Raw genomic sequence first — 26,019 nt, 5'->3', positions numbered from 1 at the left:
TATGGCCCAGTAACCCCCTCAGTGACCAGCCAGTGTGTCCCAGTGACCTCCCACTGCCCCCCAGTATGGCCCAGTGATCCCCCAGTGAGCACCCAGTAACCCCCAGTATGGCCCAGTAACCTGTCAGTGTCTCCCCTTGTGTCCTCTTAATCCCCCAATAACCTCCCAGTCCCTCCCAGTGCCCTCCCAGCGTCCCTCAGTAACCTCCCAGCCCCTCCCAGTGCCCCCTGGTTCCCCCCAGTGTGTCCCAGTATCCCCCAGTAATCACCCAGTGCCCCCCAAATCCCCTTAACTGTCCCCAGGTTGTCCCCAGGTGCCCTTGGCCTTTCTGTGAGCATGTGTGGGGGGGGCGTTTTTGGGGTCAGAGGGTCCAAGGGGGTCTCCTGGGGTGAGATGGAGGGTTGGGGACATTAGGGATGAGGTTTGAGGACAGTGGGGGGGGGGGTTGGGGACAGTGGAATTGGGGGTGTCAAGGGGGAAATTGGGGACACCAAAAGGGTCTTGGGGACACGAGGGGGGTCTCAGGACTCATCTGCTCATAGGGAAGCCCCTCCTCTCCCCCTCTAGGCCCTATTAACCCCCCCGAAATGTCCCCCAACCCCCCCATTTTTCCTTTTAATCCCCTCCCCCCCAGATAACTCCGACCTCCCAATGCCCCCAAGACCCTTTTAACTCCCACAAATGCAACCAAAGCCACCCAAAACCCTGCAAATCCCCATCCAACTCCCCCCAGACCCCCCAAATCTTTCCCAGCCCCCCCTCAAATCACTTCCAACCCCCCCCCCCCCAAAAGGGATCACCCGGCACCCTGGGACAGGAACACAGTGGGCTGTACTGGGGGCACTGGGCTGTACTGGGAGGGCACTGGGGGGTCTCAGGTGTCCCATGACAATGTGGCCCAGCTCCAGGAGAGATCTGGGAAGCAGTGAGGAGGTACTGGTCTGTCCTGGTCTGTACTGGTCAGTACTGGTCTGTACCCCCAATCCCCAAAGCCCCTCCCCAGCTCCCCCAGGACCCTCCCAGACCCCAAAGCCCCCCAGGCCCCTGACTTGGTCCTGCTGCCCCTTGAGCATCTGCAACTGCTGCAGAACCAGGCATTTCATCAGCAAATGTGCAGGTGACACCAAGCTGGGGGTGTGTTGATGTGCTGGAAGGCAGGAGGGCTTTGGAGCACAAGTGGTGTGAGGAGAGGCTGAGGGAGCTGGGGGTGTTGAGGCTGGAGAAGAGGAGGCTCAGGGGAGACCTCCTGACTGTCTGCAAGTCCCTGCCAGGAGGTTGGAGCCAGGTGGGGGTGGGGCTGTTGTGCCAGGAAGCAGCAGTAGGACAAGAGGGCTGGGTCTTGAGCTGTGCCAGGGGAGGTTTAGGTTGGATATTAGGAAGCAATTTTCCTTTGCAATCAGGCCTTGGAATGGGCTGGGCAGGGAGGGGGTGGAGTCAGCGTCCCTGGAGGTGTTGAAGGTGAGAGTGGATGTGGCCTCAGTGCCATGGTCTGGGAAGCACGGCGGGGTTGGATCAAGGGTTGGACTTGATGATCTTGGAGCTCTTTTCCAACCCAGCTGATTCTGTGATTCTCTGATTGCCATTCCTATGGCAGCACATGCTTGAGGCTCTATCCCCAGGGTGATAGAGATGTCTGTCCATATCTATCTCCAAGGTTAGTCTGTAAATGTGTGGTGTTAGCAAAGCAGGCTAAGTTGTGGGATGATTGTAGAAGGAGAAGGAAGCCCAGAGGCCAGTGCAAGCAGGCAGCCCTGAGCTTGCACCTGATGTCCCCTCCCTGCAGGTTCCTGTCCTTGAGCCCAGGCCCTGAGGTGAGGCTGAGAAGTGGCCCGGAGGTGAGCCCAGAGCTGTCCCTGAGGTGAGGCTGAGAATAAGTGCAAGGCAGAGGTGCTGCTGAGGAAGGAGAGCCCTGTGGTGGGGAAGAGACGAAGGTGCCCATCCCCGAGCAGGTGCTGTGTCCATCCCCTGTGTGCCAGGTGAGCTGGGGCTTTGCTGCAGAGCTGCGGGCGCTGATTTGAGCGTCTCCAAGTGCTGAGATGGTGGGCACCCAGGAACACAAACTGTGCCTGGCCACGGAGCCTGCAAGGAGGAGCAGAGACAGCCCTGGCAGTGTGTGGGTCCAGGTTGTCCCTGTGCCTTCCCCTGCAGGCCCTGTCCGTCCCTGCTGGGCCCCTGTCCATCCCCATCAGTTCCCTGCCCGTCCCCCCGGGCTGAGCTCCCCCCAGGAAGTGCCGTGGAGCTGAAGCTGCTGCCATCCCCCCCCTGCAGCCGCTGCCCCAGCCAAGGGAGCAGCAAAGGCAGGGCCAGGAGCAGAGGCAGCAGCAGGGGAGCCCTGGGGGGGCCGGGAAGGTCTTGTGTGGGTCAGGAAAGAGGCGCTGGGCACGAGGCCGGGGCTGTGCTGAGCAGGCCCAGCCCTCACATCCCCCCAGCCAACGCCGGCTGCCCGGGGGGCTTGGGAGGGACCCCCAGCCCGTGTGCCCCACACTGAGCTGGCAGAGAGAGAGCCAAGGGACAGGGCCACGGGCAGGGCCACGGGTGAGGGACAGGCAGGGCCATTGCAGGGCCACGGTGAGGGCACAGCCTGTGGCAGCAGAGCTGCCCAGGGCCGGGGGCAGCCGGGGGTGTTGGTACCAGGCAGTGCTGGGGCCGAGCAGAGCACGAGGCCTCTTGCAGAACCCTGGAGCAGCCTCCCTCTTGCCAGCCCTGCCCTGGTCGGGTGACACTGTCCCCTCCCTACAGGACACTCCCCCCTAAATCTTCGTAGGGGCCTTTTTTTGTGTCTATTCCTGGTTGCTAATTGATTCTGGGGACCTGAGGGAGCCTCTGCAATCCCATCCATGGGGCACAATCTCCTCTCCAGAGCTTGACTCCCTGCAGTCTTTGCAGGGAAATCTGTGCTGGTAGCCCAGTATGTCCCGACCCCCACGCTTTCTCCAGGATATTCAGGATAAGTTCCCCTGTCCCAGGCACCCGCGGGCTGGCAGGGGGTGGTTGTTCTCCTGCTGTTGCTGTTGCTGCTCCGCCCCTGTCCCTGCCCTTCCTGCTGCTGTCGGGTGAGCGGAGCGGCCACGATGGGAAAGGGGCGAGAGAAGCGAAAAGAGCGGGTGGGACCCCCAAAGGGAGCATGAGGGGTGGTGGGTCACCCCCAAAGGGAGCTGGGGGGAGTCAGGGTTTGGGAGGCTGATTGGAAATGGGTGGGAGAGGGGTGCTAAGGAGAGGGGGGAGATTGGGAGTGGGGTTGCTGTGGGGGTGCCTTTGTGTCCCCATGCCTTGATCCCTGGAGAGCGGGGGAGGCTGGAGAGAGGGGGGAGCTGCGAGAGCCCGGAGAGCCTGGAGAGGGGGGAGCTCGGGCCCCCTGTGCTGAGCCAGCGGTCAGGGCCGTGCTGTTGGTGCCAAATTGTGCCTTCTCAGGCTGAACCCAGAACCCGCCCACGTGTCAGGGGGCTCCATCTGCTCCCTGCTCTCATTGCCCCACAGCAGCCTCTGGTGTTCCCCCACCTGTGGGGCTGTTTGGTTTCCTTGAGCACAGCCACCCTTGTGCAGGGCTGTGCCCTTGGGGGCTCTTGGGGGTGGGCAGGAGGTGTTTTCTGGGGGTGCTGGGCTGGGCTGGGGGCAGAGTCCCAGCGGTGGGCGGGGGGTTGCAGGTCCCCCCCACGGTGGGGGTTGGTGTTGCTGGGTCAGGCCCCGCCGGCTCCATTGTCAGCCCGGTGCCAGCGGGGGGGACACAGCGGGTTTGGGGCCCCCCTGGGAGTGCCGGGGGTGGGTGTGGAGCCCGGGAGCTGCCGAGTGTGGAGGGTGGAGCGGGGAGATGCCGGAGCTGGGGGATCCCTGGGACAACAGAGTGGAGAACCTGGAGAGCGGGAATGTCTGGGAACTTGGCATCCCGAAGGCGAGAGTCAGAGGAGAAGGGACCCTTTGGACCCCCAGCGCTCCCAGCATCCCTGAGTGGGACCTGCAGCATCGCAGAGAGGGAAGCTGTTCCCAACCCCGGAGGGGACAGACCAGAGAGGTGTAACTCCTGGGAGAATTTCTTTGGCTTAACCTTCATATTTTCTGGTATTTTCTGGTAGAATCTCAAGTTTTTGCAGTTTGGGCAAAAATGTTTTGAGAGGGTTTTTGCCTGAATCTCAGAGGTTTGGGTTTTTCTGGGCTGAATCTTGGTGTTTTGGAGCTTTTTATGGACATAGGATGCCCAATGAGCTCTAGAGATGGACTTGGGCAGGAGGAACCCCCGAGGCAACGCGCTCAGCCCTTGTTTTCCCCCCCATCAGGATTTGTCCTTCCCAAAGCTTGGGCGGATGGAGGAGGAGGCTGCGAGGAAGAGGAAGATGCCTTGGGCCCCCCAGGCAGGTGAGGAGGAAGTCAGTGTCCCTTTGGGCGGGTGTTGTGCTGGCTCTGTCAGCCGAGCATGGCCCCGGCTGCAGGACAACCCCACTGGCGCCGCCGTCCTGCCGGGGCCGGAGTTGGGGGGATGTCCTTGGCCTTCCCTGTGGGCCGGAGGCAAATCCCCTGCCTGTCCTTCTTGCTTCCTGCCCCAGACCCCGAGCTGAGGACGGAGAGCCCGGAGGACAAATCCCCCCGTGAGACCCTGGTGGGAGAGGCCGTTTTGAAGGGCTCCCCGGCGCAGGAAGGCAGCGGGGAGGGAAAGGGCCGGAGATCCCCCCTCAGGAGGGGCTCCAAAGCCATCCCAGGGTGCTCTGAGGAGGAAAGACCCAGCCTGTGCCGGGAAGGCGGACGGAGCTTGAACCAGAGCTCTGAACTGGTGGTCCCTGAGCAGGCTCCCAGCATGGAGAAGCCCTTCAAGTGCTTGGAATGTGGGAAGAGCTTCAGTTGGAGCTCTCACCTCCTCACCCACCAGCACATCCACACTGGGGAACGGCCTTACCCGTGTGGGGAATGTGGGAAGAGCTTCAGGACCAGCTCCAACCTGATCCGACACAAGCGCATCCACACTGGGGAACAGCCCTACACGTGTGGAGAATGTGGGAAGAGCTTCAACCGGAGTTCCCACCTCTTCACCCACCAGCACATCCACACTGGGGAACGGCCCTACACGTGTGGGGAATGTGGGAAGGGGTTTCAGACCAGCTCAGATCTCCTGAAGCACAAGGCAACACACACAGGGGAGTGGGCCTTCCACTGCACCTACTGCGGGAAGGGCTTCAACCGGAACTCCACCCTTGTCACCCACCGACACATCCACACTGGAGAGAGGCCCTACAAGTGTGGGGAGTGTGGGAAGAGATTTCAGACCAGCTCAAGTCTCCTCAGGCATGAGCGGACGCACACGGATGAGAGGCCCTTCCACTGCACCTACTGCGGGAAGGGCTTCAACCGGAACTCCCACCTTGTCAGGCACCGGCGCATCCACACTGGGGAGAGGCCCTACAAGTGTGGGGAGTGTGGGAAGAGCTTTGCCCAGAGGTTTGGCTTGACCTACCACCTAAGGACCCACCAGTAAGGGAAGCCCTACCAGTGCCCCACGTGAAGGAAGAGCTTCGGCCGCTGCTTCCACCCCGAATGAAGCCCCTGATGGTTGAGGCAACCCCTGGAGTCCAGTGACTGTCAGTCCATCCCTTTCGACCACAAAGGGCCAGTCCCCTTTCCCAGGGGCAGCTTCTTCCAACAGAACCCTTCTTGGGGGGTGTGTGGAGATTCCTGCCTTGGCTGGGGACCCCCCAAGGTCACTTCTTGAGGCTGAGAGCAGAGATCTCCCCACCAGCGTTGGTCTGGGGGAGTTCCATCCATCTCTAATTAAGAATTCTTGCTTTTGTGCCAGCTTGAGTAGAATTTCTTCAACGATTGCTTTAGTGTAGAGCACTGTCCTATCTTATCCTGTACTCCTGGTAGTTTTAGTGTTTGTATTGTGCAGTAAATAATTCTGATGAAGATCTTTTGTCTGATTACTTATAACCCTAAATAATTGATTTCTCTCAATAGATCTGATTTGCCATCATTAAAACCTGGAGTACAAAAATGATTCAGTCATACCTCTGTAATTCCTTTAAACTGAAAGTGTTGGCATAATCCAAGCACTCCACAGTATGTTGGGAGCTCAGGGGGGCCACCTCCCTTTCCCAACCCCTTTGTGCCCATGAGACCATTCGACCCACGAGACCACCTCCCCTTTTCCACCCTTTCCCTGTTCCTCCCATTTTCCCATTATCCCCTTAATCCTCATTTTCCCCTCAAAACAGTTTTTGGGTCCCAACCCTCACTTCTTTGCCCCCTCTCCTGTGGGCACTGAAGGAGAAAATGAGGCTGCACACACAGAGTTCCATTTCAGGACTTGTCCGCCCATCTTTCCGGCGTCCCCCTTTCATTGGGGTTCCTTTGGAAACAGCGCCTGGGGTTCTGGCCGGCAGGAGTTCCGGAACACACGCAGACAATCAATATGATCAGGCGATGTTCAATGTATTATTTAAATGAGTTAACTTTTTTACAGTTTAGTTTTTTCCGGGTACGTGCTTACAGCAAGGTGGTTGGATAGCTCAGTCTGTGCACGCGTACCACGCCTTCGGTTCATTGGTTCTGGTGCTCTGTCCATGCAGCCTGACATCATAGGGCCACCCAAAGTCCCTCCTGTTGATCCACCCTTAGGGACTTTCCGAGATCTTGCAGGTGTTCCTTTATCTCCAGTTTTCCCAAAACTTTCAACTATAAACACAGGATTTTCTCATACCTACGACTATAAACACATAGCTAACAAGTATAAACATTGCATAGTTTCACAGAGTTTGTAAGTATAAACACAGAGCTTTCGCACAGTTTGCAACCTCCAAAGTCGTGTCAAGCAGGGCCTAGTGCTTCTTAAAAACCATCATACATTCACATTGCAATGGTCAGTTACCATGGAAACCATCATACAGTCATGTTGCTACGTTCAGTTACCATGGCAACCGTCATACATTCCCATTGCTATGTTCAGTTACCATGGCAACTGTCATACAGTCCTGTTGCAATGGTCAGTTACCATGGCAACCATCATACATCCCCGTTGCCATGGTCAGTTACCATGGCAACCATCATACAGACCCATTCCTACAGTCAGTTACCATGGCAACCATCATACAGTCACATTGCTACAGTCAGTTACCATGGCAACCATCATACTTTTCCATTGCTACAGTCAGTTACCATGGTAGCCATCATACTTCCCACTGCTCTGATCAGTTACCATGGCAACCATCATACATTCTCATTGCCATGGTCAGTTACTATGGCAACCACCACACATTCCCATTGCTATTGTCAGTTACCATGGAAACCATCATAGAGTCGTGTTGCTACGGTCAGTTACCATGGTAACCATCATACTTTCCTTTGCTACGGTCAGTTACCATGGCAACCATCATACATTCCGATTGCTATGTTCAGTTACCATGGCAACCATCCTACATTCCCATTGCTACAGTCAGTTACCATGGCAAACATCGTAAATTCTTATTGCTGCAGTCAGTTACCATGGCAGCAATCATACATTCCCATTGCTAGTGTCAGTTACCATGGCAACCATCATACATTCACGTTGCTACAATGTTACCATAGCAACCATCATACATTCCCATTGCTACTGTCAGTTACCATGACAACCATCACACATTCCCATTGCTGCGGTCAGTCACCACACTGTCCTGGTTAGAGAGCAGGAGGGGCAGTTTAGCTCTTTGTGGGTGTGGCCAAGTTATTTATCCTGTACCATCCATGCCATCCCTAGGGCTGTGCTTTCAGCAGGAAAAGCCGGGGCTCTGCACCAGAACTGCTCCATCCTGCCCCGCTCTCTGCAGGGCAGGGACTGTCAGCATCACTCCTGCACTCCCCATCCCCGACGCTGCCCCGTCATGTTTGCCCTGGATTGGGACGATGGACCTTTGGTGCTGAAAGGGGAAACCACGCTGGGCCGTGGTGCTGAAACAAAGCCCTGAGCAGGACAGGGCAGTTGGGGGGCAGCCTCAGCCCCCTCAGCCGTCGGGTTGGGAGGAGAAGAGAGGAGCCAGCGCGGGACTGAGCCCAGGGAGCAGCTGCGCCACACGGCCGGGACGACCCAGCTCCCGGGGCTTGGCTTGTCCTTGGTTCTCCTTGTTGTTGGGCTGAGGGGTTGGACACATTACCCTTGGGAGCTCCCCCACTGCATTGCCTTTGTTCGGGGGCACTGTGCGGACACGTCGCACGGGGAGCACCCGGCATCTTGTCTGTGTGCCTGGTGGTGACCCCCTTTTGAGGGTGAAGCACCTTCTCTTTCTGGATACTTTTGCTGGTGACATTGCTGTTCTGACTGTGTCTTATTCCATTGCTCTGTGTTTTTAGTGAATTGTTATCTCCACCCAGAGTCTCTCAGTTTTTGTCCCTCCCTCACCAAAAGGGCCGTGGGAAGGGGAGTGACTTATCTGAATTTTAATTTCCTGCTGGTGCTAAAACCAGCACACCTGCCATGCACCAGCCTCGGGAAAGATGGAATGATGCAGTGGGTGCTGGGACATGCAGACATTGGGATACACATTTAGGAAAGGCCACCTGGTCACTCAAAACTGGGGGATGTGCCAATCGGGCTGGCCCTGTCCAATCCAAGTTTTCACATGCCGTAGAAAGGGATAAAGTTCCTGTAGTGCACATTAAAAACATGTTGGGAACACAGTCTGGGTTATTCCCGCTTCAAGGAAAGGGAAGTGCACCCGTGGGATTCACGTTGCTCAAGGCACGGATGCACTTGGTGGGTGTAAGGGGGTTACTTTTGAATTAGATGATCAATGGAGCATAGAGGCGTGAGAAAGAAATCATATTAGGATGTGAAACCAGCTAGAGTATGGTACAATGTAACTTATGGCAAAAGCTAATTGTAAGGTCCATTGTGCTTTTTAGCAAGTCAGCTTGATATCCCCTATTATCAGAGCTGAGTTCTTCCTTGGTTTTGCTACATATTGCAAGATAGATACATCTACCCTTGAAACACAATGGTAGAGGTCATATATAGGGGTGAGAAAGATGATGATGGGAGGAAGATTCTGTGGGCAGGGGTCGCTGGCCCCTTGCCCTACAGCAGGGCATGCACAGACTGTTGCTATCAGGTGATGAACAGGCAGGGTTTGGCTGCAACTCAGGCATCACCTTATACTGTGTACTGGCCCTACGTGGTGCAATGTAGAGCTGATAAAATGGGGTGTCAGGACTGCTGGGGTGAGCGATCCTCATCCTGCCATGGAGACTGTGTTGTTCCACAGGGACGCCCGCTAAGCACGGGCACCAACCAGCTGCTGCAGATCCTGGCAGCCCTGGCCTGTCTGTGTGGGTAAGCACAGTTTATTGATAGGAAGCAACTGAGAGAACAAACTTTTTAATATCCTTTTAGTGTTCCTTTAATTCCCCTTTTATGTTTATAGTATTTTTCCTTTAGTTTCCCTTTTTATTAACCAATATCGTGTTATCCATAATAATGTGTTAAGATCCTTTTTTGGTATCCCTTTTCACTAGTTAATACTGTATTAAATGCTGTTCGTAGTATTTGTTTTAATGCCACCCGATAAGGTAGTTAGTTTGTATCCTTTTTTAGTTTTTAATTCCTCTTGCTAAGTTTATTACTATTATTATTATTCTCACTGTAATAAAGGATATTTTGTGTGTTTGAGTATTTCTGGCACTTGTCTTTATTCCGGACATGTATCCAAGCGAACGGTTACAATCACAGCTCCTCTGTGACATCAGATCTTTCCTGTGACATCACATCCTCCCCATGATATCACACCTGCTCTGTGACATTATGTCCTTCCTGAGACATCACATCTTCCCTATGGCGTCACATCCATCATAAGACATCACATCTCCCTTGTGATATCAGATCATCCCTGTCATGTCATGTCCTCCCTTGTGACATCACAGCTCCCCTGTGACATAACATCCTCCCTGTGACATCACATCCGTCCTGTGACATCCACATCTCCCCTATGACATCATATCGGTCCTGTGACATCACATTTTTCGTGTGATATCACAGCTCCCCTGTGATGTCACATGCATCATATGACATCACATCTCTCATGTGATAACATATTATCCCTGTGACATCACATCCTCCCTTCTGACATCACACGTTCCTGTGACAACACACCTCCCTGTGACATCACATCTGTCCTATGATATCACATCCATCACATGATATCACATATATCCTGTGATATCATATCACTGTGATGTCACGTGCTCCCCTGTGACCTCACATCGTCCCTGTGACATCACAGCTCCCTATGATAACACATCCACCCTGTGACATCACATTTCCCCTATGACATCACATCCATCATATGGTATCAAATAATCCCTGTGACATAACATCCTCCCCTGTGACATCACATCTCCCCTATAACATCACACCTCCCCATGATATCACAGTTGCCCAGTGACATCATCCCCTCCCTGTGACATCACACCTCCCCTGTGACATCATATCCTTGTTGTGACATCAAGGCTCCTTTATGATGTTACATCCATCATATGACATCACATCTCTCCAGTGATATCATGTCATCCCTCTGACATCACACCGGCCCTGTGACAGCCCGTGACATCACATTGCCCCTGTGACATCACAGCTCCCCTATGACATCACATTTTTCTTTGACATCAAATCTCCCATATGACATCATGTCCATCATATGACATCACATCTTTTCTGTGATATCATAGAATCCCTGTGAATGCACGTCCTCCCCATGACATCACATCCTTCCTGTGACATCACATCCTTCCTGTGACATCATGTCCTCCCTGTGACATCACACCTCCTCCTGACATCACATCCATCCTTGTGACATCACAACTATAATATGACATCACATCTCCCCTATGACATCACACCTCCCCTGTGACATCAAACCTCTACTGTGATATCATATCATGCTTGTGATGTCAGGTCCTCCCCTGTGACATCACATCCTCCCCGTGACATCACAGTTCCCCTATGACATCATAACCTTTCTATGACATCACATCTCCCCTATGATGTCACATCCTTCATATGATATCACATCTCTCTTGTGATATCCTATCATCCCTGTGACGTGACATGCTCCCCTGTGACATCACAGCTCTCCTATGATTTGACACCCATCATATGACATCACATTCTTCCTGAGACATCACATTTCCCAAATGACATTGCAGAGTTCCCCTGTGACATCACATCCTTTCTGTGACATCACATCTACCAATGTCACAACCATAATATGTCATCACATCTCCCCTGTGACATCACATCCAGTGACATCCAGATCCATCCCAAGGTTGGGGGGGTGTGTGAGACAGGCAGAACCACAAATGCCTGCACAGCCCAGAGCAGTCAGTGTGGGGCTGTGCTTGCTGCTGCAGAGACCCCCAGGGAACAAACCCAGGCAGGAGTTTGGGGGGGGTGTCCCTAAGGAGGACACTTGCCTTATTGTTGCTTCTTATTTGTAATATCTTACAGATCTATCATACAACACCTAAGGATGGATTCTATAGAATATGTGCCATAGATATTTGGGTTGGGTCTGGCTGAGCTGCAGTTCAGTTCCCCACAGCAGCCCTCCCAGGGCTGGGCTTGGCATTGGCAGCTGGAAGGGGGTTGAGAACACCCCAGTGTTTTGGCCACTGCTGAGCACAGCACCAACACTGGGACATTCCTTCCTTAGCTGAGGGCAAGAGCCTGGCAGGGGACCCAAGTAGGCCAGCTGAGCCCAACTGACCCAAGGGACATTGCAGACCATGGGAGGTCAGCTCAGCTCTAAAAGCTGAGGCAGGGAGCAGGAGGGGGGCATTCATTGTCTGATGGCTGCCTGCTGAGGAACCGTCCCGCGGACCCAAGCCCTGCTCCTCGGGAGTGGCCGACCATGGCTGATCATGGGAATCAGAGAACAAACCCTACTGTCTTTTGCTTTAAATAAACTGCCTTATCTCGACCCACCAGTTGTTTTTTTTTCCCACCTTACTCTCTCCCCTGTCCTGCTGGGAAGGGGAGTGATAGAGCAGCTGGGAGGGCACCTGGTGTCCAGCCAAAGTCAACCCACCACACACCTGAACACTTCCAGAGACTGCACCACCTCCCTGGGCTACTTGTTCCAATGCCTGAACACTCTCTCAGTGGAAAAAGGTTTCTTTAATATCTAATATGAACCTTGCCCAAAGAAGTTTAAGGCCATTCCCTCACAGCCTTTCACTATAGCCTTGGCAGAAGAGCTCAACCCCAACTCCACTAAAAACCTCCTTTCAGGTCATTGCAGAGAGCAATGAGTCCCCCCTGAGCCTCCCCTTCTCCAGACTCAACAAGCCCAGTTCCCTCAGCCGTCCCTCAGCAGACATGTTTTCCAGAGCCTTCCCCAGCTCCGGTCCCTTCTCTGGACACGCTCCAGCCCCTCAAGGGCCTTTTGGCACTGAGGGGCCAGAACTGGACACAGCGCTCCAGGTGGGGCCTCCCCAGTGCCCAGCACAGAGGGGCAATCAGTTCTCTGCTCCTGCTGGCCACACTCTTCTCCACAAAGGCCACAATGCCCTTGGCCTTCTTGCCCCCCTGGACACACTCTGCCTCATATCCAGCCCCTGTCAAGCAGCACCCCCAAGTCCCTTCCTGCTGAGCAGCTCTCCAGCCCCTCTGCCCCCAGCCTGGAGCGTTCCAGGGGGTTGTTGGGACCCAAGGGCAGGCCCTGACACTTGGCCTTATTGGTCCAGCCTGTCCAGATCCCTCTGCAGAGCCTTCCTGCCCTCCAGCACATCCACACTCACACCCAACTTGGTGTTGTCCATGAATTTCCTGAGGGGGCACTTGATCCCCTGGCCCAGATCATCAAGAATGATGTTAAACAGGAGCAGCCCCAACCCTGAGCCCTTGGGAACCCCACTAGTGACCAGCCCCACCTGGATTTCCTTCCATTCCCCACCACTCCCTGGGCCATCAGACACTTTGTCACCCAGCAAACAGTTCCCCGGGCAAGCCATGAGCAGCCAGTTTGTGCAGGAGATGCTGGGGGAGATGGTGCCAAAGGCTTTCTGGAATTCCACAGAGACACATCCCCAGCCTTTCCCTCAGCTGCTGAGCGGGTCCTTTGTCAGAGAAGGAGATGAGGTTGGTCAGGCAGGACCTGCCTTTCCCAACCCCACGCTGGCTGGGCCTGATCCCCTGGTTGTCCTGCCCGTGCCATGGGATGGCACTGAGGAGGATCTGCTGCATGGACTTCCCTGGTCCTGAGGTCAATGGGACAGGCCAGGAGTTGCCCAGATGCTCCTTTTGGCCCTTCCTGTGCATGGGCATCCCATGTGCTTGTTGCCAGTCAGCTGGGACTTGTGCAGTTGTGCAGCACTGCTGGGGAATGAGTGAGAGTGGCTTGGCCAGCTCTTTCTCCAGCTCCCTCAGGACTCTTGGCTGCATCCCATGTGGGCCCAGGCACTTGGGGGGGTCTCACTGGCAGAGCAGGTCACTGACCATTTCCTCCTGCATTGTGGGGTTTCACTCAGCTCCCCATCAGCAGCTATCAGCCAAAGCCTGCCTGCCAGGTGTCCAAGGGCTCAGTTCTGCTGCCCCTCCTTCCTTCCCCCACAATGGAAAACTCCCTCATTTTGGGTCCCTGTGCCCCAGACGGCTCCAACCACCACCTCACCCACCAGCCCCACAATCATGGAATGCTTTGGCTTGGGATGGGCCTTCAAGATCATCTCAATACTCTCATAAGAAAGAATTCCTTCCTACTATCTCCTCCAACGCTTCCCTCGATCCATGTGAAGCCACTGCCCCTTCTCCTGTCAGTCCAGGCCCTTGCCCATACTCTCTCTCCATCTTTCTTGTTGGCTCCCTTCAGGCACTGGAAGACCACAATTAGATCACCCCAGAGCCTGCTCTTCTCCTGCCTGAACAATCCCAGTTTTCTCAGCCCTGAGATATTTCTGAACCTCCCAGAATCCAGGGGCCATTGGGACCCTGCAGAACCTCCTGCATTCAAGTGCTCCTTGTGAAACTGCAGGCTCTCCTGGAACCCAAGGATTCCTGGAACACTGCAGAGCTCACAGAACCAAGGGGCCACTGTCCCACTGCAGCTCCTTCTGAAACACAAGGGACCCTGGGACAGTGAGAAATCTCTGAGAATCCAAAGGGCATTTGGGGTCTGCAGGGCATCATGGACCTAAAGGAACCTTTGGAGACTGGGGAAGCTCATGGAATCCAGGGGCCATTGGGACATGTGGGGCCTCCTGGAAGCAAAGGAACCCTGAGAATTTCTGTGGGAACAAGTTAAGGCAGCAGCAGCTGCATTCAGTTAATCAGGATCAACCAGGAGTGTTTTGGCCTTGACTGGTGTTTTCCATCCAGAGAGTGCTGTTTGCCAAAGTGGAAACCACTTGGAACGCTCTGCATGGCAGCCTGTGTTTTTGTCTGGTGGCTGAACACAGCCAGCACATGAGGGGAGGGGAATGTGTGGGATCAGGGCACTGCTTTGGGGCCATGCTGGGAATTCCAGTGGACTAAAAGACAAACTCCAGATGCTGTTTCCAAAGGAACCCCAATGAAAGGAGGACGCTGGAAAGATGGGTGGACAAGTCCTGCAATGGAACTCTGTGTGTGCAGCCTCATTTTCTCCTTCAGTGCCCACAGGAGAGGGGGCAAAAAGTGGGGATTGGGACCCAAAAAGAGTTCAGGGGGGAAATGGGGGATTGAGGGGACAATGGGAAAGTGGGAGGAATAGGGAAAAGGGTGGAAAAGGAGGGATAGTCTGGCAGGTCCCACAGTCCCATGGGGGTCTTTGGGCACAAGGGAGCTAGGAAATGGGGGGGGTAGGCCTTGAGCTTCCAACTTCCTGTGGGGTGCTGGTGGCTGCTGGATCCAATCTAAGCCTTGGATCATGGCAACAGTTTCAGATTAGAGGAATTACAGAGGTGTGACTGAATCACTTTGGTCCCCCAGGTTTTAATGATGGTAAATCAGATCTATTGATAGAAAGAAATTTATTTAGAGATACAAATGATCAGAAAAGATCTTCATCACAAATAGTGCACAATATACACACTAAAACTACCAGGAGTAGAGGATAAGATAGGACAGTGCTCTACACTAAAGTAATTGTTGAAGCAATTCTACTCAAGCTGGCACAAAAGCAATAATTCTTAATTAGAGATGGATGGAACTACCCCAGACCAACGCTCGGGGGGAGATCTCTGCTCTCAGCTTCCAGGAGTGACCTTGGGGGTTCCCAGCCAAGGCAGGAATCTGCACACACACCCCTCCAAAAAGGGTTCTGTTTGAAGAAGCTGCCCCTGTGAAAGGGGACTGGTGGCCCATTCTGGTCCAAAGGGATGGACTGATAGTCACTGGACTCCAGGGGATGCCTCACTATCAGGGGGTTCATTCGGGGTGGAAGCAGCAGCCAAACACTTCGGGTGGAAGCAGCTTCCCTCACTGGTGGGTCCGTTGGTGTTTGGTCCAATTGGAACTCTGGGTGAAGCTCTTCCCACACTCCCCACACTTGTAGGGCCTCTCCCCGGTGTGGATGCGCCAGTGGGCGACGAGGTTGGAGTTCCGGTTGAAGCCCTTCCCGCAGTCGGTGCAGCGGAAGGGCCTCTCATCCGTGTGCGTCCGCTCATGCAGGAGGACACTGGAGCTGCGCTGAAACCTCTTCCCACATTCCGAGCACTTGTAAGGTCGTTCCCCAGTGTGGATGAGCTGGTGGGTGCGGAGGGTGGTGTTCAGGCTGAAGCTCTTCCCACATTCCCCACATGTGTAGGGCCGTTCCCCAGTGTGGATGCGACGGTGGGTGTGGAGGGTGGACCGGTCACTGAAGTTCTTCCCACAATTCCCACATGTATAGGGCCGTTCCCCAGTGTGGATGTGCTGGTGCTTGAGGAGGTCGGTGCTCTTCCTGAAGCTCTTCCCACATTCCAAGCACCTGAAGGGCTTTTCCCTGCTGGGAGGCTGCTCAGGGACCACCAGGTCAGAGCTCTGCCTCAAGCTCCGGCCGCCTTCCCGGCACAGGCTGGTTCTTTCCTCCTCAGAGCACCCTGGGATGGCTTTGGAGCCCCTCCTGCGGGGGGATCTCCAGCCCTTTTCCTCCCCGCTGCCTTCCTGCGCCGTGGAGCCCTTCAAAACGGCCTCTCCCACCAGGGTCTCACGGGGGGATTTGTCCTCCGGGCTCTCCGTCCTCAGCTCGGGGCCTGGGGCAGGAAGCAAGAAGGACAGGCAGGGGATTTGCCTCCGGCCCACAGGGAAGGCCAAGGACATCCCCCCAACTCCGGCCCCGGCAGGACGGCGGCGCCAGCGGGGTTGTCCTGCAGCCGGGGCCATGCTCGGCTGACAGAGCCAGCACAACACCCGCCCAAAGGGACACTGACTTCCTCCTCACCTGCCTGGGGGGCCCAAGGCATCTTCCTCTTCCTCACAGCCTCCTCCTCCATCCGCCCAAGCTCTGGGAAGGACAAATCCTGATGGGGGGAAAACAACGGCAGACTGTATTGGCTTGGGTGTTCCTCCTGCCCAAGTCCATCTCTAGAACTCACCCGGCATCCTGTGACCATAAAAACCTCCAAAACACCAAGGTTCAGCCCAGAAAAGCCCAAACCACCCAGATGCAGGCAAAAAAATCCCTCAGAAATAGTAAGAAGATCCTCATCCCCCCAAACCGCACAAAGCTGAAATTCAGATGAAAAATACTCCAAAATACGAAGATTAGCCCCCTCTCCCTCCCCATAGCCCCCCTCTCCCACCCCTTTCCCACCCACCCCCCAAACCCCAGCTCCCCCCAGTTCCCTTTGGGGGTGACCCACCGCCCCTCACGCTCCCTTTGGGGGTCCCACCCGCTGTTTTCACTTCTCTCGCCCCTTTCCCATCGTGGCCGCTCCGCTCACCCGACAGCAGCAGGAAGGGCAGGGACAGGGGTGGAGCAGCAACAGCAACAGCAGGAGAACAATCACCCCCCCATCCCGCAGGTGCCCTGGAAGGGGGAACTTGTCCAAATATCCTGGGGGGAGGGCGAGGAGGTCGTGACATATTTGGGCTGCCAGCACAGATTTCCCTGCAAAGTCTGCACTGAGTCAAGCTCTGCAGAGGAGATTGTGCCCCAGGGATGGGATTGCAGAGGCTCCCTCAGGTCCCCAGAATCAATCAGCAACCAGGAATATACGCAAAAAAAGGCCCCTACGAAGATTTTGGGGAGAGTGTCCTGTAGGGAGGGGACAGTGTCACCCCACGAGAGCAGGGCTGGCAAGTGGGAGGTTGCTCCAGGGCTCTGCAAGAGGCCTCGTGCTCTGCTCAACCCCAGCACTGCCTGGTACCAACACCCCCGGCTGCCCCCGGCCCTGGGCAGCTCTGCTGCCACAGGCTGTGCCCTCACCGTGGCCCTGCAATGGCCCTGCCTGTCCCTCACCCGTGGCCCTGCCCGTGGCCCTGTCCCTTGGCTCTCTCTCTGCCAGCTCAGTGTGGGGCACACGGGCTGGGGGTCCCTCCCAAGCCCCCCGGGCAGCCGGCGTTGGCTGGGGGGATGTGAGGGCTGGGCCTGCTCAGCACAGCCCCGGCCTCGTGCCCAGCGCCTCTTTCCTGACCCACACAAGACCTTCCCGGCCCCCCCAGGGCTCCCCTGCTGCTGCCTCTGCTCCTGGCCCTGCCTTTGCTGCTCCCTTGGCTGGGGCAGCGGCTGCAGGGGGGGGATGGCAGCAGCTTCAGCTCCACGGCACTTCCTGGGGGGAGCTCAGCCTGGGGGGGACGGGCAGGGACCTGATGGGGATGGACAGGGGCCCAGCAGGGACAGCCAGGGCCTGCAGGGGAAGGCACAGGGACAACCTGGCCCCCCACACTGCCAGGGCTGTCTCTGCTCCTCCTTGCAGGCTCCGTGGCCAGGCACAGTTTGTGTTCCTGGGTGCCCACCATCTCAGCACTTGGAGACGCTCAAATCAGCGCCCGCAGCTCTGCAGCAAAGCCCCAGCTCACCTGGCACACAGGGGATGGACACAGCACCTTCTCGGGGATGGGCATCCACAGCTTTGCCCTCTTCCCCACCACGGGGCTCTCCTTCCTCAGCAGCACCTCTGCCTTGCACTTATTCTCAGCCTCACCTCAGGGACAGCTCTGGGCTCACCTCCGCGCCACTTCTCAGCCTCACCTCAGGGCCTGGGCTCAAGGACAGGAACCTGCAGGGAGGGGACATCAGGTGCAAGCTCAGGGCTGCCTGCTTGCACTGGCCTCTGGGCTTCCTTCTCCTCCTACAACCAGCCCAGAACTCAGCCTGCTTTTCTAACACCACACATTTACAGACTAACCTTGGAGATAGATATGGACAGACATCTCTATCACCCTGGGGATAGAGCCTCAAGCATGTGCTGCCATAGGAATGGGAATCACAGAATCACAGAATCAGTCACGTTGGAAAAGACCTCCGAGATCATCAAGTCCAACCCTGGATCCAACCCCGCTGTGCTTCCCAGACCATGGCACTGAGGCCACATCCACTCTCACCTTCAACACCTCCAGGGACGCTGACTCCACCCCCTCCCTGCCCAGACCATTCCAAGGCCTGATTACTCTCTCGGGAGCAAAAAATTGCTTCCTAATATCCAACCTAAACCTCCCCTGGCACAGCTCAAGACCCAGCCCTCTTGTCCTACTGCTGCTTCCTGGCACAACAGCCCCACCCCCACCTGGCTCCAACCTCCTGGCAGGGACTTGCAGAGAGTGATGATTCATCCTGGGGACCTGAGGGAGCCTCTGCAATCCCATCCATGGGACACAATCTACTCTCCAGAGCTTGACTCACTGCAGACTTTGCAGGGAAATCTCTGCTCACAGCTGCATCCTGAGCCCAAGGTCAGTTTGTATCCCCAAGTGCTGATCCAATGGGTGCTCTGGGATTGGAGCCTGGGCTCTAATTAACCTCTCCTGTGCTGCCAAACAACAGGAGCTGTACGGCCAAGGGACAAACTGTGATCCCTGTCAGTGTCCATGGCCCCTGTCAGTGTCCTTCAGGGAAAGTGGGAGGAGGAAATGAAGAAACTGGTTTGGAACTAAACTGATGTTAAAGTGGGAAAAACCTCCTTCCATGGAAATAAAACTCAGACAGTTTTTCCTGGGCTGAACAAGCTCATTCAGGGATGAAAGACTGGGACTTCTGTGGACACTTCTGCTGGTTTCTTTGGACACTTGTGTTCCTTCAGAGAGCCCCTGGAAACACTCTGCTGTTCACTCCCAGTGCCACCAGTGCCTGGGTCCTGTCTGCAGCAGCAGATTGCAGTGGGAGAGGAGAAATGCTTTTCTGAACCTCTGGGCTGGACACAGGCACAGCCTGACCCTGAACCCAAGGGAAACAAAGACAAATTCCACGGTTTTAGCTGGACCAAGGTTGGGGGGGTTTCCTGAGGGCAGCACTAACCAGACTGTTTTGTGTGTGTGTGAGACAGGCAGAACCACAAATGCCTGCACAGCCCAGAGCAGTCAGTGTGGGGCTGTGCTTGCTGCTGCAGAGACCCCCAGGGAACAAACCCAGGCAATAGTTTGGGTTTATTCCTTGCTCTGTGTCAGTGGAATAGAATGTTCCACAGGAGCTCTGTCCCCCTCTGTGGCACCGGGTGGCTCGAAGCTGAAGGGGGGGGTGTCAAGTGCAAGTTCCCTTCTGAAGTGTGTGTCCCTAAGGAGGACACTTGCCTTGTTATTGCTTATTATTTGTAATATCTTATAGATATATCATACAACACCTAAGGATGGATTCTATAGAATATGTGCCATAGATATGATACAGAATATATCTGATTATTGCTTTATCTGTCTGTCCAGACAGATATTGTGTATGCAGAGAGATTGTATTTGAGGGATATGTTTCTCCCAATACCCTGTGAGCTCTACTCCCAAGGCCAGCAAATTCCTGAAGCTCCCACTTCTGTGCCCCTGCAGGTTTTGGCAGATTTGCAAGAGCAGGGGAATCATTCCCTGCAGCCCCTTTGCACTGTAGGAAATGGGAGCCCTGTGCACATCCTGCTGCCTCCAGATTCCATTCTGGGTGTGGGAAAGACCCTGTGGGGAGCAAAGAAATGCCTGGTTCTGCAGGAGCTGGAGATGCTCAAGGGGCAGCAGGACAAAGTCGGGGGCCTGAAGGGGGCCTGGGGGGCTTTGGGGTCCGAGAGGGTCCTGGGGGAGCTGGGGAGGGGCTTTGGGGATTGGGGGTACAGACCAGGACAGACCAGGACAGACCAGGACAGACCAGGACAGACCAGTACCTCCTCACTGCTCCCCAGATCTCTCCTGGAGCTGGGCCACTTTGTCCTGGGACACCTGAGCCCCCCCCAGTGCCCTTCCAGTACAGCCCAGTGCCCCCAGTACAGCCCACTGTGTTCCTGTCCCAGGGTGTGGGTGATCCCTCTTTGAGGGGGGTTGGAAGTGATTTGAGGGGGGGCTGGGGGAGATTTGGGGGGAACTGAGGAGTTTGGATGGGGATTTGGGGGTTTTGAGTGCCTTTAGGGAAGTTAAAAGAGGTCTTGGGGACATTGGGGGGTCAGAGGTACCTATGGGGGGAGGGGATTAAAGGGAAAATGGAGGTTAGGAGACATTTGGGAGGGGTTAATGAGGCCTGGGTGGGCAGAGGAGGGGCTGCACCAAGAGCAGGTGAGTCCTGAGACCCCCCCTGGTGTCCCCAAGACCCTCTTGGTGTCCCCAGTTCCTCCCTTGACACCCCGAGGCCCCCCTGGTGTCTCCAATGTTCCCAGGGACTTCCCATAGCCCTAATTCCCCCCTGGCACCCCCATTTCCACTGTCCCCAAACCCCTCCCCACTGTCCCCAAACCCCATCCCTGACGTCCCCAACCCTCCATCTCATCCCAGGAGCCCCCCCCTGGACCCTCTGACCGCAAAAACACCCCACTCATGCTACCAGAAAGACCAAGGGCATCTGGGGAAACACTGGGGACAGTTGGGGGGCTTTGTGGGGCCCTGGGTGATTACTGGGGGATACTGGGACACACTGGGGGGAACCGAGGGACACTGGGAGGGACTGGGGAGTTACTGGGGGATTACCAGGACACACGGGGAGACACTGGCAGGTTACTGGGCCATACTGGGGGTTACTGGGTGCTCACTGCAGGATCACTGGGCCATCCTGGGGGGCAGTGGGAGGTCACTGGGACACACTGGGTGGTCACTGAAGGGGTCACTGGAAAGTCACTGGGATATACTGGGGTCTAGGGATCCCCTTACCCAGATGTGGTACATTTCCCCCCGGATTTTGGGGGCCATCCCTAGGACCCCTCCTCTTTGGGGCTGGGGGACCCCCTGGACCCACTGCTGGGCTTTAGGGGACCCCCCAAAATGCCCTCAAAACCCCTGAAATCCCCCCCTCGACACATCAAAACCTTCTCAAGGTCCCCTCAAATGCCCTCAGAGACCTCATCCCTCCCCAGTACCCTCTAAACCCTCTCAGTGACCCGCAAAACCCACCCGGGACCCCCCAGTCCCCTTTAGGGAACCCCCAATCCCCCTCAGAGACCCTCAAAACCGTCTAAGACCCCGTAAACCCCCTAGAGACCCCAAAACTGCTTAAAAGGTCCCGCCAGGACCCCCAAACCTCCTCAGAGACCCCCAAAGCCCACCTGGCACCCCCCAAATCTCCTCAGAAACCAAAACCCCCTCAGAGACCCCCAAACCCCTTCAGGAACCTTCAACCACCCCCTGAGTCCCCTCAGGACACCGAACTCCCTCAGGGACCCCTCAAAACCTCCTCGGTTATCCCCGAACCCCCCCGCTAAACCCTCCCGAGCCCCCCCGGGGGACTCACAGCACTCAGAGCGAACCGCAGGCCCCGCCGCCATCACCGAGTCCCGGCTGCGCGCGCACCGCGTTCAGAGAACGCCGCCGCAGCCAATCAGCGCGCGGCCACGCCCCCGCAGCCCCGCCCCCGCCCTTGCCGCGTTGGCTGCCGGGAATCGGTGATGGCGGCGGGTCGGTCGGTGAGCTCTGAGTGCAGGCGGGGGGTGCGGGAGAGCGGGGTCTGGGGATCCCCTCGGGGGCTGCGGGGAGCGCGGCTGTGGGTGGAAAGGCTGGAGGGCTCGGGAGGGTTTAGCGCGGGGGGTTCGGAGGTTCGGAGGAACCTCTCGGGGGCCGCGGGGCCCGGAGGCCTCCCAAGAACCCGGAAGGGTGATTCGATTCCTGAGAAATTCCTTCGGAAAAAAAATTCGAAACTACCCAACCAAAAAAAGAACTCTAAAAAAAGGAAAAGTGAGAAAAAGGTCAGGAAAAAACTGCAAGGGCCAGGATGATTTTATTGCTTTGCTTCAGTTTTTCCTTGGTCTCGTCCTCAGATTCTCTGCTCCTTTCCTTTACAGAAAGCTCTTCTGCTGTTGTGTGGTTTTGTGGTCCCTTAGGGGCTTTTCGGCGTCCCTGAGGAGGTTTTGGGTGGTCCCTGAAGGGGTTTGGGAATCCCTGAGGGAGTTTTGGAGTTTCCAAGGGAATTGGGAGGTCCTGGGGGGCTTTGGGGGAAGGTCTTTGAAGCAGTTTTGAAGGTTTCTAGAGGGATTTCAAGAGTTCCAGACGGTTTTGAGGGTCTCCGAAGGAGTTTTTGGGGTCCCTGAAAGGGCTTGGGGGGTCCCAGGTGGGTTTTGCAGGTCACTGAGAGGGTTTAGGGGATCTTGGGGGGGAGATGAGGTCTCTGAGGGGATTTGGGGTGTCTTTGACGAGGTTTCGATGGGTCCAGGGGTGGATTTCTGAGAGGATTTCAGGGGTTTTGAGAGGATTTTGGGGGATCTCTGTGTCAGTCCTGCCTGGCCACGGCCAAATAAAACTCCTATGATGCCATTTCCCATCCCACCACAGCGCCTCTGCCAGCCCAGCAGACCAACCCCAAGGAAAGGGGATCCCAATTCTCCCCTTGAACCCCAGAGACCCCCAAAACTCAGCACAGAGAGACCCCAAAGGAAGGGGGGCCTGGGTGTCCCCTAAAGCCCAGCAGTGGGGTTCAGGGGATCTCCCAGCCCCCAGGGGAGGGGTCCTGTGGGTGCCCCCAAAAGTCCAGGGGGGAGATGTAGCAGAACCGACTAAGGGGATCTCAGTGCCCCCAGTATATCCCAATGACCTCCCACTGCCCCCCAGGATGGCCCAGTGATCCTCCAGTGAGCACCCAGTAACACCCAGTATGGCCCAGTAACCTGCCAGTGTCCCCCTGTGGGTCCTGGTAATCCCCCATTAACCCCCCAGTCCCTCCCAGTGCCCCCCCAAAGCCCCCCAACTGTCCCCAGTGTGTCCCCAGATGCCCTTGGCCTTTCTGTTACTGTGAGGGGAGAGAGCATTTTTGTGGTCAGAGGGTCCAGGGGGGGCTCCTGGAGGGAGATGGTGGATTGGGGACATCAGGGATGGGGTTTGGGGACAGTGGGGACAATGAGGAGGGGTGTGGGGACAGTGGAATTGGGGGGAATTATGGCCATGGAGAGGCCCTGGGGACATTGGAGACACCAGGGGGTCTCAGGGTGTTAAGGGGGGAATTAGGGACACCAAGAAGGTCTTGAGAACCCCAAGGGGGTCTCAGGACTCACCTGCTCTTGGTGCAGCCCCTCCTCTTTCCCCTAGACATCATTAACCCCCCCAAATGTCTCCCAACCCCCCTTTTCCTTTTAATCCCCTCTCCCTACAGATCCCTTTGACCTCCCAAGACCCCTTTTAACTCCCCTAAATGCACCCAAAGCACCCCAAAACCCCTCAAATTCCTATCCAACTACCCCCTCAAATCTCCCCTAGCCTCCCCTCAAATCCCTACTAGCCCTCACCAAAGATGGATCACCTGGCACACTGGGACAGGAACACAGTGGGCTGTACTGGGGGCACTGTGCTGTACTGGGAGGGCACTGGGGGGGGCTCAGGTGTCCCAGGACAATGTGGCCCAGCTCCAGGAGAGCTCTGTGGAGCAGTGAGGAGGTACTGGTCTGTCTTGGTCTGTACTGGTCTGTCCTGGTCTGTACTGGTCTGTCCTGGTCTGTACTGGTCTGTGCTGGCTGGTACCCCCAATCCCCAAATCCCCTCCCCAGCTCCCCCAAGACCCTCCCAGACCACAAAGCCCCCCAGGCCTCGCCATGTCCCTGACTTGGTCCTGCGTCCCTGGAGGTGTTGAAGGTGAGAGTGGATGTGGCCTCAGTGCCATGGTCTGGGAAGCACGGCGGGGTTGGATCCAGGGTTGGACTTGATGATCTCGGAGGTCTTTTCCAACCCAGCTGATTCTGTGATTCTGTGATTGCCATTCCTATGGCAGCACATGCTTGAGGCTCTATCCCCAGGGTGATAGAGATGTCTGTCCATATATATCTCCAAGGTTAGTGTGTAAATGTGTGGTGTTAGAAAAGCAGGCTGAGTTCTGGGGTAGTTGTAGAAGGAGAAAGAAGCCCAGAGGCCAGTGCAAGCAGGCAGCCCTCAGCTTGCACCTGATGTCCCCTCCCTGCAGGTTCCTGTCCTTGAGCCCAGGCCCTGAGGTGAGGCTGAGAAGTGGCGCGGAGGTGAGCCCAGAGCTGTCCCTGAGGTGAGGCTGAGAATAAGTGCAAGGCAGAGGTGCTGCTGAGGAAGGAGAGCCCCGTGGTGGGGAAGAAGACAAAGCTGTGAATGCCCATCCCTGAGAAGGTGCTGTGTCCATCCCCTGTGTGCCAGGTGAGCTGGGGCTTTGCTGCAGAGCTGCGGGCGCTGATTTGAGCGTCTCCAAGTGCTGAGATGGTGGGCACCCAGGAACACAAACTGTGCCTGGCCACGGAGCCTGCAAGGAGGAGCAGAGACAGCCGTGGCAGTGTGTGGGGCCAGGTTGTCCATGTGCCTTCCCCTGCAGGCCCTGGCTGTCCCTGCTGGGCCCCTGTCCATCCCCATCAGTTCCCTGCCCGTCCCCCCCGGGCTGAGCTCCCCCCAGGAAGTGCCGTGGAGCTGAAGCTGCTGCCATCCCCCCCTGCAGCCGCTGCCCCAGCCAAGGGAGCAGCAAAGGCAGGGCCAGGAGCAGAGGCAGCAGCAGGGAAGCCCTGGGGGGCTGGGAAGCTCTTGTGTGGGTCAGGAAAGAGGCGCTGGGCACGAGGCCGGGGCTGTGCTGAGCAGGCCCAGCCCTCACATCCCCCCAGCCAACGCCGGCTGCCCGGGGGGCTTGGGAGGGACCCCCAGCCCGTGTGCCCCACACTGAGCTGGCAGAGAGAGAGCCAAGGGACAGGGCCACGGGCAGGGCCGCGGGTGAGGGACAGGCAGGGCCATTGCAGGGCCACGGTGAGGGCACAGCCTGTGGCAGCAGAGCTGCCCAGGGCCGGGGGCAGCCGGGGGTGTTGGTACCAGGCAGTGCTGGGGCTGAGCAGAGCACGAGGCCTCTTGCAGACCCCTGGAGCAGCCTCCCACTTGCCAGCCCCACCCTGGTGGGGTAACACTGTCCCCTCCCTAAAGGACACTCCCCCAGAATTCTTCAGGGTGGGCTTTTGTGTCTATTCCTGGTTGCTGATTCCTGCTGGGGACCTGAGGGAGCCTCTGCAATCCCATCCATGGGGCACAATCTCCTCTCCAGAGCTTGACTCACTGCAGCCTGTGCAGGGAAATCTGTGCTGGCAGCTGCATCCTGAGCCCCAGGGCAGTTTGTATCCCCGAGTGCTGATCCATCCTGGGGACCCAAGGGATCCTCTGCCATTCCATCCATACAGCAGGAGTCACCCTCCTGCCTTTGACTCCCTGCAGAGGAACAAGTGCCATCTCTCTGTTTGGGAGAAGCCAGATGCTGCCCCTGGGCCATCAGAAGTGGTGCTGAAGCCTCTTTCAGCCCAGCCCCGGGTGCAGTTTTCTCATCCCCTCACCGAGTGCCCGCTCCCCCAGCCGGTACTGACCAACCAGGGCGTTTGGCACACGTGGTTTGGTGGTTTGGAGAAACAGCCCCGGACTGGCAGGGGGCCAGAGAACCTCGAGGAACAGCCCTGGAGAGTTTGAAGTGACACTACATTAATACAGCTTTTGCTTAACATATAGCAACTCAATCAAGTGCTCATGAAGTGACCTCACTCCCCTCATCCTCCCAGTTAAACACCTTTTTTTGGACTGAATCTTCATATTTT

At 56.4% G+C, this 26,019-nt stretch overlaps 4 protein-coding genes across 4 annotated transcripts in view; 2 read left to right on the top strand and 2 right to left on the bottom strand.

Annotated features, from left to right (window-relative positions):
- Positions 1–5,893, top strand: part of LOC135405024 (zinc finger protein 501-like) — a 94,856-nt gene extending 88,963 nt beyond the window's left edge. Inside the window, exon 3 of the mRNA XM_064639744.1 lies at positions 4,786–5,893. Coding sequence (XP_064495814.1) covers positions 4,786–5,461 — 676 coding nt within the window. The 3' untranslated portion in view covers positions 5,462–5,893. The remainder of the gene's footprint in view (positions 1–4,785) is intronic.
- Positions 1–26,019, top strand: part of LOC135404675 (zinc finger protein 239-like) — a 386,745-nt gene that overhangs the window by 357,572 nt on the left and 3,154 nt on the right. The window lies entirely within an intron of this gene.
- LOC135405492 (zinc finger protein 239-like) overlaps positions 15,348–26,019 on the bottom strand; it is a 239,440-nt gene continuing 228,768 nt past the window's right edge. The window contains exon 2 of the mRNA XM_064640191.1: positions 15,348–15,381. The gene's annotated coding sequence lies outside the window, so the exon portion shown is untranslated. The remainder of the gene's footprint in view (positions 15,382–26,019) is intronic.
- On the bottom strand, positions 15,404–16,398 carry LOC135405023 (gastrula zinc finger protein XlCGF49.1-like). Its single transcript, XM_064639743.1, has 2 exons — positions 16,384–16,398; positions 15,404–15,919 (listed from the first exon to the last, which is right to left on the bottom strand). The coding sequence occupies exons 1-2, from the start codon at positions 16,396–16,398 to the stop codon at positions 15,404–15,406; spliced, it is 531 nt and encodes a 176-aa protein (XP_064495813.1).

The sequence above is a fragment of the Pseudopipra pipra genome, chromosome W (assembly GCF_036250125.1).
Source record: "Pseudopipra pipra isolate bDixPip1 chromosome W, bDixPip1.hap1, whole genome shotgun sequence".
Taxonomy (NCBI): domain Eukaryota; kingdom Metazoa; phylum Chordata; class Aves; order Passeriformes; family Pipridae; genus Pseudopipra; species Pseudopipra pipra.
The sequence above is the reverse complement of the archived record's forward strand: the minus strand, read 5'-3'. Positions and strand labels throughout refer to the sequence as shown.